Below are 13,784 nucleotides of genomic sequence, written 5' to 3'. Positions count from 1 at the left end.
CAGGGTAGACGAGCAGCACTCTGGCTTCCCGCCTCGAGGAAGAGAGGGAGGGGTGATGGGAGAGAGAGAGAGAGTTGGAGGGAGGGAGGGAGGGAGAGGGAGGGAAGGACAGAGAAAGAGGGGAGAGGGAGAAAGGTTGGGGGAGAGTGCGGTAAAGAGGGGAGCAAGAGAGGGTGAGGGGATTAGGTAGCGAGATAAAGAAAGAAAGAGAGAGAAAGAAAAGAAGAATGAAGGGGAGCAGTAGACAGAGAACATCACTCTGCTAACTGCAGTGAAGTGATTCAGGCGATGCTTTTACCCGGAGCAACCTACAGAGGATACAGGCGCAGTCTAAGGAGCATTAAGTTGTCTCAGCATCATTATTTGAATCAAAGCTAAACCAGAAAAGTAAACCAGACAACTCAGTGCCAGCCAGCCACCCCGCAGCTGGGATAAGGCTAAACACATCTCCATCAGATGATTGTACGATCGTCTGTTAATGCTATTCCCTTCTGTGTACCCTTGCCTCCGCTGTCAGACTTGTTTGGCTCAACATCGAAGATCAAATGGTCTTCAAAAAGCATCTTTGATTATCGTCTGCCCTCAATGCTGCATGTGCTTTACTCTAAAAAAGCCAGATTAATACACACCACTCACTGACAAACCTTGGGATTTCTCTTTGAGGATTCGTCCAGCTCTCAAATTATTCATTCATTTTTTTCCAACCGCAAGTCGATGGCGAATGTCATGTTGGATTCTTTCAAATCCGTCAGATGGTGTCATATTTCATAATGTGTCACACCGTATCAAAGCAAACACAGAGAGAGAGAAAGAGAGAGGGAGGGGGATCCTGTTTGATTACTCTTGCTGTTTTATCTCCTTTCACAGCCTCTGCACTATGCCTGGCCCCTTTTAATTCACTTTCAAGTGTTGCAAGCAGTGGTTCAACAGGTGCATCAGTTATCCTAGCACACTAACGCTCTGTAGCAAACAGTATTGAAACAGGTGCAGCTTTTACCCTAGCACGTTAGCGCTCTGTAGCAAGCATCGGTTTATTGGGTGTAGCCGTTATCCAAGCATGCTAATGCTTTGTAGCAAGCATCGGTTTATCAGGTGTAGCCGTTATCCTAGCATGCTATTGCTCTGTAGAAATCAGCGGTTTATCAGGTGCAGCCGTTTTCCTTGCACGCAAACGCTAAATGTGTTATCTTAATATGACGTGTCCACGTCGTAGCGGGCCCTCGCATGCCGCAGCAGCACACCATGCAACGCCTTGACACCTCTGTCACCTAGCGGCAGAGACGCATGCACTGGCGCCTTCACATCAGTAGACCCCCGCCCGCTCCACCCTCCCGACCCCTCTCCCCCGGCTCAACCCCGTCATGCAGGTTATGCGGGGGCAGACGGAGCGTGTAAAACAGCCCCCCGTGCTGACAATGGGCGTTAGAGGCTGCTGGGCCTCAGCGCCTCCCTGCCCTGTGATGACCGGGGCAAACACACAGCGCAGTGCAGCCAGGCTCACAGCCATGCACGTCTGGTGCTTCAGTGCAAGGCCGAGACTCTTAAAGACCTGCCGTTTGCCTTTACCTGGATGGTTGTGTTTAGCATTTATTTTGGAATTATTTCCAATCTCATGGACGCGCAGGGACATGTCTGCTGGAGTTGAATGTGAGTTTCTCGGTGGTTGACGTCTAAAGAGCCCGTGAGAGGATAAGAGGGAGAGAGGGAGTGTGCGGGTACGCCGAGTGACTGACGTCTGAAATGTTGTCGCTCGGTGTGATCGCAGATTTTTGGCTGTGATGCGAACCGTACCGGCTGCTTTCACCCAGCTCTGTGAGAAGAGGGAAACATCCAGAACACAGTGTTGGTGGAGGGGTGCAAACACACTCCCTTAGATAACACCTAAAGACATGTTGTGGAACAGGTTGGAGAGATCCCCTGTTAACATGTCTCTTAAGAGGATCACAGAAAGCTGGCTTCCACCTGTGTGAATGGATGAATAGATGGATGGATGTTGACATGAAGTGGCTGTTGTGATGTGTTCCAATATCAAAAGAGTAAAGTGGTGGTACTAGATTATAGTGTTGGAGGTTCATTCATCCCCTGGCTTTCAAAACATGATGTTAACACCTGCCAGCTGTACAATGTTCATCTGATTAATTTACCCATTTATTTCTGTGTGTGTGTGTGTGTGTGTGTGTGTGTGTGTGTGTGTATGTGTGTGTGTGTGTGTGTGTGTGTGTGTGTGTGTGTGTGTGTGTGTGTGTGTGTGTGTGTGTGTGTGTGTGTGTGTGTGTGTGTGTGTGTGTGTGTGCATGTCTCTCTCCCTCTGTCCAGTCTCTGCTGGTGGCCCAGCAGCTTGCCAACGCAGTGGGAGGGGTGATGTCCGGGGGGGCTCCAGGGATGAACCAGCCCATCCTCATCCCCTTCTCGGCAGGGGGCCACCTGGGGGGCCAGCAGGGCCTTGTCCTGTCCCTGCCCACCGCCAACATCCAGAGCCTGGTAGCAGCGGCTGCAGCCGGGGGGATCATGACCCTGCCACTCCAGAACCTGCAAGGTACTAGAGGTGGTCTACTATGCCGCTTTTCCACCGCACATGTAGCTCGACTCGACACGACTCGACACGACACGACTCGACACGGTAGCAGCACGGGTGCTTTTCCACCGCAAAAAGTACCTCCTGGACGTGGGCGGGGTCGGCTGCGCGAAAGGGCCGTGACGTATTTGTGTACGCGACGCAAACAACACATACGCAACCCACACATGGACAGAACCCACATAACAACAATGGAGGACATCGATCACATTACTATTATTAGCTGGCATGTTGAAGAAGTTGGAGAAGTGGAACATGTTGGCTGCGGCGCTGCTATGGATGTTACCAGCATGGTTGCCATGTCGCTCTCGTGACTTCGTCACACTCTCTGGCCAATCAGTCGCCGGCCGTCTGCCGACGTCACCTTTTAGCATCGGCTCAGCTCGCTTGGAACCTAGAGCGAGTAGGTACTAGAAAAAGCAGCCACTTCAGGTACCAGATACCATGGTACCGCGGTGGAAACGCAAAAAATGCGAGCTGAGTCGAGTCGTGTCGAGTCGTGTCGAGCTGGTACCATGCAGTGGAAAAGCGGCACTAGTGTACCTTACTAGAGGTGGTCTATTGGAGTACCTTACTAAAGGTGGTCTATAGCAGTGCACTTTACCTGAGGTGATCTATCAGTGTACTTTACCAGAGGTGGTCTATAGCAGTGTACTTTACTAGAGGTGGTCCATTGGAGTACTTTACTAGAGGTGGTCTATTGGAGTACCCTTACTAGAGGTGGTCTACTAGTGTACTTTACTAGAGGTGGTCTATTGGAGTACTTTACTAGAGGTGGTCTATTGGAGTATTTTACTAGCGGTGGTCTATTGGAGTACTTTACTAGAGGTGGTCCATTGGAGTACTTTACTAGAGGTGGTCTATTGGAGTACCCTTACTAGAGGTGGTCTATTGGAGTATTTTACTAGCGGTGGTCTATTGGAGTACTTTACTAGAGGTGGTCCATTGGAGTACTTTACTAGAGGTGGTCCATTGGAGTACTTTACTAGAGGTGGTCTATTGGAGTACCCTTACTAGAGGTGGTCTACTAGTGTACTTTACTAAAGGTGGTCTATTGGAGTATTTTACTAGAGGTGGTCTATTGGAGTACTTTACTAGAGGTGGTCCATTGGAGTACTTTACTAGAGGTGGTCCATTGGAGTACTTTACTAGAGGTGGTCCATTGGAGTACTTTACTAGAGGTGGTCCATTGGAGTACTTTACTAGAGGTGGTCTATTGGAGTACTTTACTAGAGGTGGTCTATAGCGGTGCACTTTACCTGAGGTGATCTATCAGTGTACTTCCCTAGAGGTGTTCTATAGCAATGTACTTTAGAGGTGGTCTATAGCAAAGTACTTAGAGGTGGTCTATTAGTGTGCTTTACTAGAGGTGGTCTATAGAAGTGCACTTTACCTGCGGTGGTCTATTAGTGTACTTTACAGAGGTGGTGTTTCAGTGTACATTACGAGATGTGGTCTATTAGTGTACTTTACAGAGGTGATCTATAGCAGTGTACTATACAGAGGTCTTACAACCCCTGAAGGAACACACTATTTTTCCAATGAATTGATATGTATAATTGTGTTGTGTTGTAGTGGTCTAAGAACAAAGTAAGATTATACTTCTGTCATTTAGCATCAGTAGTATTGTATCATTGGTCTATAAAGTAATATTATGCTATCATAATTGAGTACAAGTATTCATATTGTGGTGGCCTATTGTTCTTTGAAGTGGAAGAGGCTGAAGTTTACTTTTATTTTGTGCTTAACTTTATGCAAAAACAGACGTATATAATGTTAAACAAATATATCTATTTTGCGTCCGATTTTTTTATATTATAGAAAATCTTGAAATTGATTTGGTCCACTATTTACTTTCTGAATTTTGTGGAAACCAAACAATTCTTTTCTATAATTTGTTATGAGATTTAGTATGGATTCTCTACGGTTAGCGCACTCATAGGATGCGCCACTACCTACTATTTCAACCTTTCAAAGAGAATGTTATCGTAATGTTATCATATTGTGATCATGTTTTACGGTACGGGGGTAATTCCTTTTATTGCTTGTTGTGCAGCCTTCCCAGAATACATTTATATTTTCTGTTCCCTGACAAACGTCACAAGTGCTGATTTAATCTCAGAGCTGCTCCTCCGTACGCCTCGACATGTGAGTGTTCGCCGCGTCCGCTGTACAAAGTGTTACACGGCGTGTGTGTGTGTTCTGCTCGCCTGCCGTAAAAGGCTTTATAAACAGAGCAGGTAAGGATTCCTTAGGGGGGCTGTAGCCCCAAAAAGCTGCAGAAGAGAAGACATATTAATTACAGGTCAGCGTTTCTCCGCGCACCGCCACACCACTTTACGCTCTCTCCTCTCCTCTGGAGCGCGCTCTCTGCTCCCCTCCGCTCCTCTCCTCTATCTCTCCCCCTCCGTCCCTGCGTCCGCACGGCTGTACTCATCCCTACCTTTTAAACTTTAATACCCGAGTGTTCTCCTTTGATCACAGTTGTAAATGGTTTTCATTTTAATGTTTAAAACATTGTCTCTGTGATGCCATTAGCCCGTGGGGTGGGCTCGGGGAAGCAACGGTCATGAATGTTGGATGAGGAGCGCAGGCTAATGTAAGGAGATGCCCGGCTACATGTAAAGCAGTGTGTTTTGGGGGGGCTGGAGATTACAATAATGCCGGAGCAGCACAAAGTGCAAGAGGAGGCTCCTTCCCGTCCTGTGAGGAAATGGATGGACGGACAGAGTGGGCTTGGAGTCCTAATGGACACAAACATGCATAAATAACATCAGCCCAGGCCACGGACAGAGCTTTTAATAGACAGGGAGCTGGGAGCAGAGGCCCCTGGCCGTACCGGCACTGAGGAGCAGGAGGAGGAGGATGTGGGGGTAATGGGCCCAGCGGGGTCGACCGTCTCACACTCTAGCCCTCTTATCCCTCCCCCTGACCTCAATGAAACAACTGATCAATCTGTGTGTTGTCAACAGGACTGAACGCAGACCTTAAACACACATCTTGGTCCAGAGAACCCACACAACCACGACCACCTTCCATATCTCGGTGCTTCAGGTCTTCGCCCAACCCCGGTCTGGATGTTTATGCTAGGTCTTTACCCTACCAAGTCCAGATCTTATTGGAAGGTCTATACCCCATCTGGGCCCAGATGTGGGTGCTAGTTCTATACCCAACCAGGGTCCAGATGTTGGTGCTTGGGCTATACCCAACCAGGGTCCAGATGTTGGTGCTAGAGCTATACCCAACCAGGGGCCAGATGTTGGTGCTACGTCTATACCCAACCAGGGTCCAGATGTAGGTTTTAGGTCTAAACCCAACCAGGGTCCAGTTGTTGCTGCTAGGTCTAACCCTCATGGTAGCATGAGGCGCTATGGCAGGTCTTTTTTTAGCACGGGTGCTGACAGACCTCCTGCGTCTCCGCTTGTCCTCGCCCCTCTGATGGGCTCCTGGTGACGGGGATCCTGGTGAGGGGACCTCCCTGGACAGGAAGTGACACGAGTCATGGCTGAAGCTAAATGTCTTGACTGGGTCCAGTGCCCCCTGGCCACACGGCTGTCGGACGCCCTCGCTGTCTCGATGCATCACCAAGGCCTGCTGGCACAGCACTTCTGTCAGGCTGCCACTTTTCCACCCCCTCCCCAACACACTCCCCCCCCCCCCCCCCCCACACCAACATCCCTTCCTGGTTGGCCGAATTGAGCATACCAGTTCAACCTGATTGGACCCTTTCATCAGTCCATCTCACCCACGCCAAACTCCTGCTGCCCAGCCCCCTTCACCCCCTTCTTCCCACCTTTGTCTTCACCATCCCCTCTATGCCCCAACCCTGTGCACCCCCCCACCCTACATTCCCACCCTTCCACCTCCTACCCCCTCCATCCACACCTCAAAGCCCACCTCCCTGCCTTCGTCCTCAGCATGCTGGTTCCATGTCGCTGTGTGTCAGGACATGGCCTTCCAGCGTGTTGCTATCGCGCTCCCGCTGCGCTCTCATTAGCCTCACAGCAGACAGAGCAGAGGAGTCCCAGCGACGGCCGTGTTGGGACCTAATGAAGCGTCTAATGACCCACTAATCACTGTTTGTCTGCCGGAGGCAGAGGGGGATAGGTTACTGAGATGCTGGTGCTTAGTGGTGCCTGAATGAAAAAACATACTGGAAAGAGTGAATTCAAAACAGTTCCGGTTGCAGTAGCTTCACAGCGATGACAAATGCCTGCGCAAAAAAAAATGTTTTTACACCATGCTTCCATGTAAAAAGGATATATCATGGATAACACAATTGTATGTTTTGATCAGTAACCTAAACTTACAGACATACATGTTTTTGTGAGCCTTTCCATGGAGGATGGATTCACCGTGCATTGCTGGTATCCAAACAGCCCTCATGTGCTGCATGAGCAAGTGACCATGGTCTGATGTCCGGGGTCTAGACTCTATATGTTCTGTGCTGTGAGGGCTCATTATATGGGAGCAGGAAGAAACAGAGGATGGACTGGGGGAAATGTGGCGATGAAGCACCTTAGCCCATTGATTTTTATTTGTAATCTTTAATCACAGTGTGTAGCGGCGGTGCTGGCGCGGAAGGTGCGAGGGCCGGCTCCCCTTGTCCCCAGCTCCGTGATGAATAACTATGAGTGGGAGCGGGGCTGCCGACTCTCGGCAGTTTGTTAGGCAGCGAGCAGCGGCTGGCTAGCGGCAGAAGGCATCTTCTCGCCGTCGCCGCCGCCGCTGTAAACACCGCGGAGCCTCCTCCCTTTTGTCAGGATGATTTATGCCCTCCAACACGCAGCGGCAAAACAAACTCCCAATGAAACTAAGCAAGGAGGAAGTTATCTTCCCTGACAGAGGAACACAACAGTAGGACTTCACAGAGAAAACAGAAACTAGGTTGGGTCACGACACGGGGTCTGTGCGTGTACGACAGCTCCCAGGAATTAAGGAATGCACGCGAGAAAGTGTTTTCCCTGTACGCGTTTGAAGTAGATACAAATCCTGCACCTGTTATCTCGCTATTCTTTTTGATTTAGATGGATATGAGACATGATGTGGAACAAGTTTCTTTATTGGAGGACTAATAGGGTTTACATTTCACTTGATTTGCCAACAAGAATAGCATAATTACCCCGCTTGTACACGTCTGCGGTATCAAAGCAGCGCGCGCCTAATGCTCAGCGCTCGAAGCCACGGCTGTTTGATCCTACTGTCTCTAAGGTAATAATGCCAGGAGCCGGCTTTACCCTTTTATATTAATAAGCACATCCCATAATATACCCTCTCCCCAGGAGGATAACCAACACGCCTCCCGACATCAGAGAGCAGTGTGAGGCGGAGGTGAGGGGAGTGTGTCTCCCGTCCACAGGAGGCTGACACACGCCCGCTCCATCAGAGACCCTGATGAAGCTGCACGGTCCCACTCACCTGCCGTAATGAGATCGGCTGTCACCGCAAAACCAAAGGAACGCCTGCGCCGTGCTCGCTCACGCATGCAGGCTGCCGGGGCCAGGGGGGGGGAGAGGGAGGGGGGGGGGGGCTGAAGCGCGCTACAAATTAGGGAAATGATGCCACTCATTACCACAGAGATGGCTGCCTTCCTCTGGGTAGGAGAGCCACCGCCTCCTCGTCGCTTGTTAGCCTGGCGTCCGCTCCCATCTGTTCCGCGATGGCTGAGCTTGATGGAAAAAACGCTGCTACGTCTTTATTTACGCTAGCCGACGGAGGTGGCGGAGTAGTCCCAGGTGGATGACATGACCTCACTACCGGCTGAGGAACCCCCCTTTCCCGCCCTTGTGCCTCTGGCTTTGGTTCCCATGACGGTACCGACACACCTCCCTGCTCCTCTGACGCCCTGCTCCTCCATTAGTACAGCTCCGCCTGCTCCACCCAAACTCAAACTCATAGCTGGACACGAGTGCACCCGAGACGCTCCAGTCCTGCACCCGAGACGCTCCGGTTCTGCACCCGAGAGGCTCCGGTCCTGGCTTTTAAGCCCAGTTCAGACCAAAGATTCACCTTGCAACGGCTTGCAACTCGCAACTCCTTGCAACGCCTTGCAACGCCTTGCAACGAGACGGGCTGCGACGTTCTAAAACTGGGCGGTTCACACCGGCTGCAACGCGCTGCAACGGGCTGCGACGCTAGGTGGTTTCCATAGCAACTGTGAACGCTCTGGCACAGCTGAGAGCCGCAACATCATCATTTGCGTAGGTTAGGGATTAGTTAGGTTTGCGATTAGTTAGGTTTGCAATTAGTTTTCTTTTTATTTTACTTGAGAGTAGGCTAGAGTTACTAAGTTTTGTCATTCTCCACTACATCTGCATTGGAGTAAATAGCTGGAGCTTACAGTTAGTTTAGATTACCCGTTGTTGGATACATTGCATTTTCCGTTAGTTGAATTTCAGATTGATCTGTCTTAGTTCACCATCGGCTCAACTACTTGGAGATGGATAACTTAATTATAAACAGGCCTAATTATGTTAGTGAGAGTGAAATGGTCGCAGTTTTTGCTGTGACTTTAATCATGAAAAGGAGAAGACGGCGAGTTATAAAGCCAAGAATATGGAGCCGCAGTTGGGTACTTCAGCGGCAGAAACAGGGTGCCTACGCCAATCTGGACAACTCACATCTGACGTCGGCTCGACTTCGGATCTTTTTAAGCTGGAGTGGACAGTACGGTACCGGGACGGAGTAAGGCCGTGACGTACAAGTTGTTCTGTGCTGTGATTGGCTGAAGAGGAATAGTTAAATCGCCGCGTTCTAAAACTGGACCTTGCGATTTGACATGTTCAATCTCTGGCGACTCCTTGCAACGCCTTGCGACGCCTTGCAACTCCTTGCAACGGCTTGCAACGGCTTGCAACGACCCGTTCACACCGCCCCTGCGACGTTCTAAAACCGTCTCGTTGCAAGCCGTTGCAAGGTGAATCTTTGGTCTGAACTGGGCTTTAGACGCTCCGGTCCTGCACTTGAGGCAGACTGGTCCTGAAACCGAGACGCTTTGGTTCTGCACCCAAGACGCTCCGGTCCTGAAACTGAGACGCTCCGGTCCTGCACCTGAGGCATTCAGGTCCTGCGCCCGTGACACTCCGGTCCTGCACCCATGATGCTCCAGTCCTTCCAACTAGCCTGGCAGAGAGGGGAAGTCTCCTGTGTCATCCCAGCTGTAATGTCATCCCAGCTGTAAGCCATGTTCTGAACCCGTGTTCTAAAACCGTGTTCTAAACCAGTGATCTGAACCCGTGTTCTGAACCCGTGTTCTGAACACGTGTTCTAAACCAGTGATCTGAACCTGTGTTCTGAACCCGTGTTCTGAACACGTGTTCTAAACCAGTGATCTGAACCTGTGTTCTGAACCCGTGTTCTGAACACGTGTTCTAAACCAGTGATCTGAACCTGTGTTCTGAACCCGTGTTCTAAAACCGTGTTCTAAACCAGTGATCTGAACCTGTGTTCTGAACCCGTGTTCTGAACACGTGTTCTAAACCAGTGATCTGAACCCGTTCCCCCAACACGGGGCTCTGGGTGCCGCCGTGTGTGTGATTGCTCCAGTGTATTCAGCTCGTTTAAGTTATAGTGCCGTGGATCTGGTGCGTGACCAGAGGGTTACCATACACTGATAAAAAAGCTCAGTGCTAGAGCCTCTGGTCCTCTCACCACCCCACCCCTACTACCCACCTTCCCGGTTTATTTTTTTGCTTTTTTGCTTCCACTTGGCGCTTTAATGATTCAACTTTGCCGTCGTTCGGAGGAAGGAATATTTGAGGAGAGCGAGGCAGAGAGAGTTGCATTAAATAAATAAGAGTGATAAAATGTGAAGCTCATACATTTCAAAGCTAATGCGACGAGCGCTGCAGCGGCAGCAGCTGCAGCCGGTCCTGCAGCCGTAATTTGATTGATCTGTTGTGACAGCAGACAAATAATTGAGAGTGAGAGGTGGTGGAGGAGACACAATGGACAGGAGGAGGAGGAGGAGGAGGAGGAGGAGGAGGAGGAGGGTGCACCAACTCTCCTCCTCATAATGTTCTCAGAATCTCTCCTCCTTTTCTTTCTTCTCCTCCTCCTCCTCCTCCTCCTCCTCCTCCTCTGTCATCCTCCATTTCCCCCTCCCAGTCATGCAGCTGGCTTTCTTACTACCTGTCTTTCTACCTGGTTTACTGTCTTGCTTACTGTCTGCTTTACAATAATTCACCAATCATGAGGTGCTGAGAAGCATTCACAAGGTGAGAGGCGACATCTCCCTCCTCATTTACATAACACAACATAACATAACATACTGGAGAGAATCCGCCAGTGTGAATATGTACCAGCCAAGATCCTCCCGAGAGACTGCCAATTTAGAGCGCGCTGTGTTTTTGTGGTATGTGTGTGTATGTGTCTGTGTGTGTGTGTTGCTGGGGCTAGGAGGCAGCCCCCCCTCCCCCCCCACACTTCTGCTGCTGCTAGTCCCCGAGCCTGTTAATGATTTGTTCTCATTTTCTATTCACACATCCCATAATTGTATCCACTTTAAAAAACAAATGAGGTCAACCACATTTGTTTTCATACATGCTGCCTTATAAAAGTTAATATTGCATAGCATAATATTGTAGCAATAATAATATAATAAAATACGCTGTCTTTAGAAGGTGTACTCCGAAAAGTAGAAGCTGGTATATTTTCAGTGTGTTTTAAGTGCTACTTTTACTTTTTTTAAAAGCAGTTTTCTATTTGAACTTCATCATGTGCCTTGTGTTTGTATGCTTCATCCATCCATCATCTATCCTTCCTTCCATCAATCATCCATCCATCTTTCATCCATCAATCTATCCATCTTTCATCCATCTATCATCCATCCATCATCTAGCCAGCATTTATCCATCAATATGTCATCCATCCATCCACTGTTAAACAAACTATCTATCATTCGTGCATCCAGCATCCTTCCTCCATCCATCTAGCATCCAGCCATCTATCCTCCAGCCGTCGTCCATCATCCATCCATCAATATAAATCATATCTTCGTGTTATTGACGTATTATTTACACAATTCAAAAACCCCCCATTTCAACTATTCAAACTTTCTTCCTCTCCGTTGTACATAATTGATTCTCTGGCGAGCTAACTGTTTTTCTGCTGAGGTTTCAGCGCTTTTATTCGAGTTTCCAGTGCACGCGTCCACCTCGTGGTCCAAAGAGTTGCTTTATACAATTACCCATTGGTTCCTCTAAAATATCTGCTCCCCTCGCGTCTCCCCCTTCACGACTCCCCTCGCCGTCTCCGGGTTACTCAGACGGCGGCGACAGTCTGTAGCCGAGCATTTGAAATGAAAATTGATTTGTGATTTACATGGTCAGCGAGGGGAAAATGAACTTATGAAACGTTGTAAGTGAAGTATTAGACAAGCTCCTGGGTGGGAGCAGCCACACGGAGATGGTAATCCGCCGGAACAGGAGTTCCCGCTTGGCAGAGCCGGGTGACATTTTACATTTATCTGTGTTCTGCTTCAGCTGTAATGCTAATGGTAATTTTATGGGAGTGAGCTGAAATCAAAATGGTGTTATCAGCGATTGCCTTTAAATCCGGAGCCGTGAGTGGAGAAGACCGGGCTGCCTCTTCTATTACGTGTGAAACGTGGACCGTGTGCTTCTTTCAAGATGACTGCCTGCCTGTATCCCAGTCAAGGCCATGTTTTGAAAAGCTGTTTTGGAGATTTGACAACGTACCATCAAACTACATAAAGTCTTGTTGATTTTAGGATGTAGTCGTTAGACAACATACCATCAAACTATATAAAGCCTTGTTGATTTTAGGATGTAGTCGTTAGACAACGTACCATCAAACTACATTAAGCCTTGGTTGTAGGATGTAGTCGTTAGACAACGTACCATCAAACTACATTAAGCCTTGGTTGTAGGATGTAGCTGTTTGACAACGTACCATCAAACTACATGAAGCCTTGTTGGTTGTGGGATCTGGATGTAAGACAACGATCAAACTACATTAAGCCTTGTTGATTGTAGGATCTAGTGTTAAACAACGTACCATCAAACTACATTAAGCCTTGTTGGTTGTAGGATCTAGTGTTAAACAACGTACCATCAAACTACATTAAGCCTTGTTGGTTGTAGGATCTAGTGTTAAACAACGTACCATCAAACTACATTAAGCCTTGTTGGTTGTAGGATCTAGTGTTAAACAACGTACCATCAAACTACATTAAGCCTTGTTGGTTGTAGGATCTAGTTTTTAGACAACGATCAAACTACATAAAGACTGGTTGGTTGTGAGATCTAGTTGTTAGACAATGTACCATTCATTTACATGAGACTTGTTGAGGTGCGGAAAAGTAACCTGGTTGTAGGTTTGGTGGTAGGTAATGGTTTAACACAGAGGTCAGTCTAATAGGACTGTATGTTTTGGTACACAGTAGTACTGTAAATACTGTATATAGGAATTTTGCTAATTTTGCTTTAAGACAGAAGACAGAAGACCATGGACCCTGTTCAGTTATTTGTTGAATCTGATTCAATTGAATCAAGGGACTATTTTGGAAGGGGAAAAATGTATGTATTTACTGTACATTCATTTCAAGTGTAAAAGGGTATGAAAACATTTGAAACACAATACGATAAGATACGATTGTTTTCTATGTGACCCAGCAGAGAACTGAGAAGCACAGAGACTGAGTAACTAAAGGGTTCTGTGATAGGCAGAGAAAGTACCAGGGCTGTAGTGATAACTGTTTGATCAACGTTAGGAGTAAGAAGTAATTACAGCAGCTCTGATTGATTCTGATGCCATGTGACTGCTCTCCTCATCCCACTCCACCAGTAATATCTTTCGGCATTTCCTCTGATACATCATACATGAAAAGGTGCTCTACGATCACTTATCTTAATTTGAAGACTTTTCCTTGTGGCGATACATATCCACCTATCAATACCAGCAAGTTCCTTTCCAATACCGAGCCATCGTCAAGTTAATAATAAAGGAAAATCAATGGGGTTTCACCCCCTACTCAATACTACTTACACTGCATCAACATTTTCTAATTGTGATCGATATCCAGAAGAGCGAACGACTTCCTAATCCCACTAGGACCGGCCATAACAGATATGGATTTACATAGGGAGTGAGGGAGAGAGTGAGGGAGAGAGGGAGGGAGGGAGGGAGGGAGGGTGGGAGGGAGGGAGGGAGAGTGGGAGGAAGGGAGAGTTATACACAGAGAGACGGT

General features: G+C 48.3%; 1 protein-coding gene across 3 annotated transcripts in view; it reads left to right on the top strand.

Annotated features, from left to right (window-relative positions):
• The window catches only part of pou6f2 (POU class 6 homeobox 2), a 78,504-nt gene that overhangs the window by 23,255 nt on the left and 41,465 nt on the right, over nt 1-13,784 (top strand). For all 3 annotated transcript variants that reach the window (XM_060045125.1, XM_060045126.1, XM_060045123.1), the window contains one exon: nt 2,317-2,536. In XM_060045125.1, the coding sequence (XP_059901108.1) occupies nt 2,317-2,536 (220 nt within the window). The remainder of the gene's footprint in view (nt 1-2,316; nt 2,537-13,784) is intronic.

This window comes from Gadus macrocephalus, chromosome 23, assembly GCF_031168955.1.
Source record: "Gadus macrocephalus chromosome 23, ASM3116895v1".
Lineage (NCBI taxonomy): Eukaryota > Metazoa > Chordata > Actinopteri > Gadiformes > Gadidae > Gadus > Gadus macrocephalus.
The sequence above is the reverse complement of the archived record's forward strand: the minus strand, read 5'-3'. Positions and strand labels throughout refer to the sequence as shown.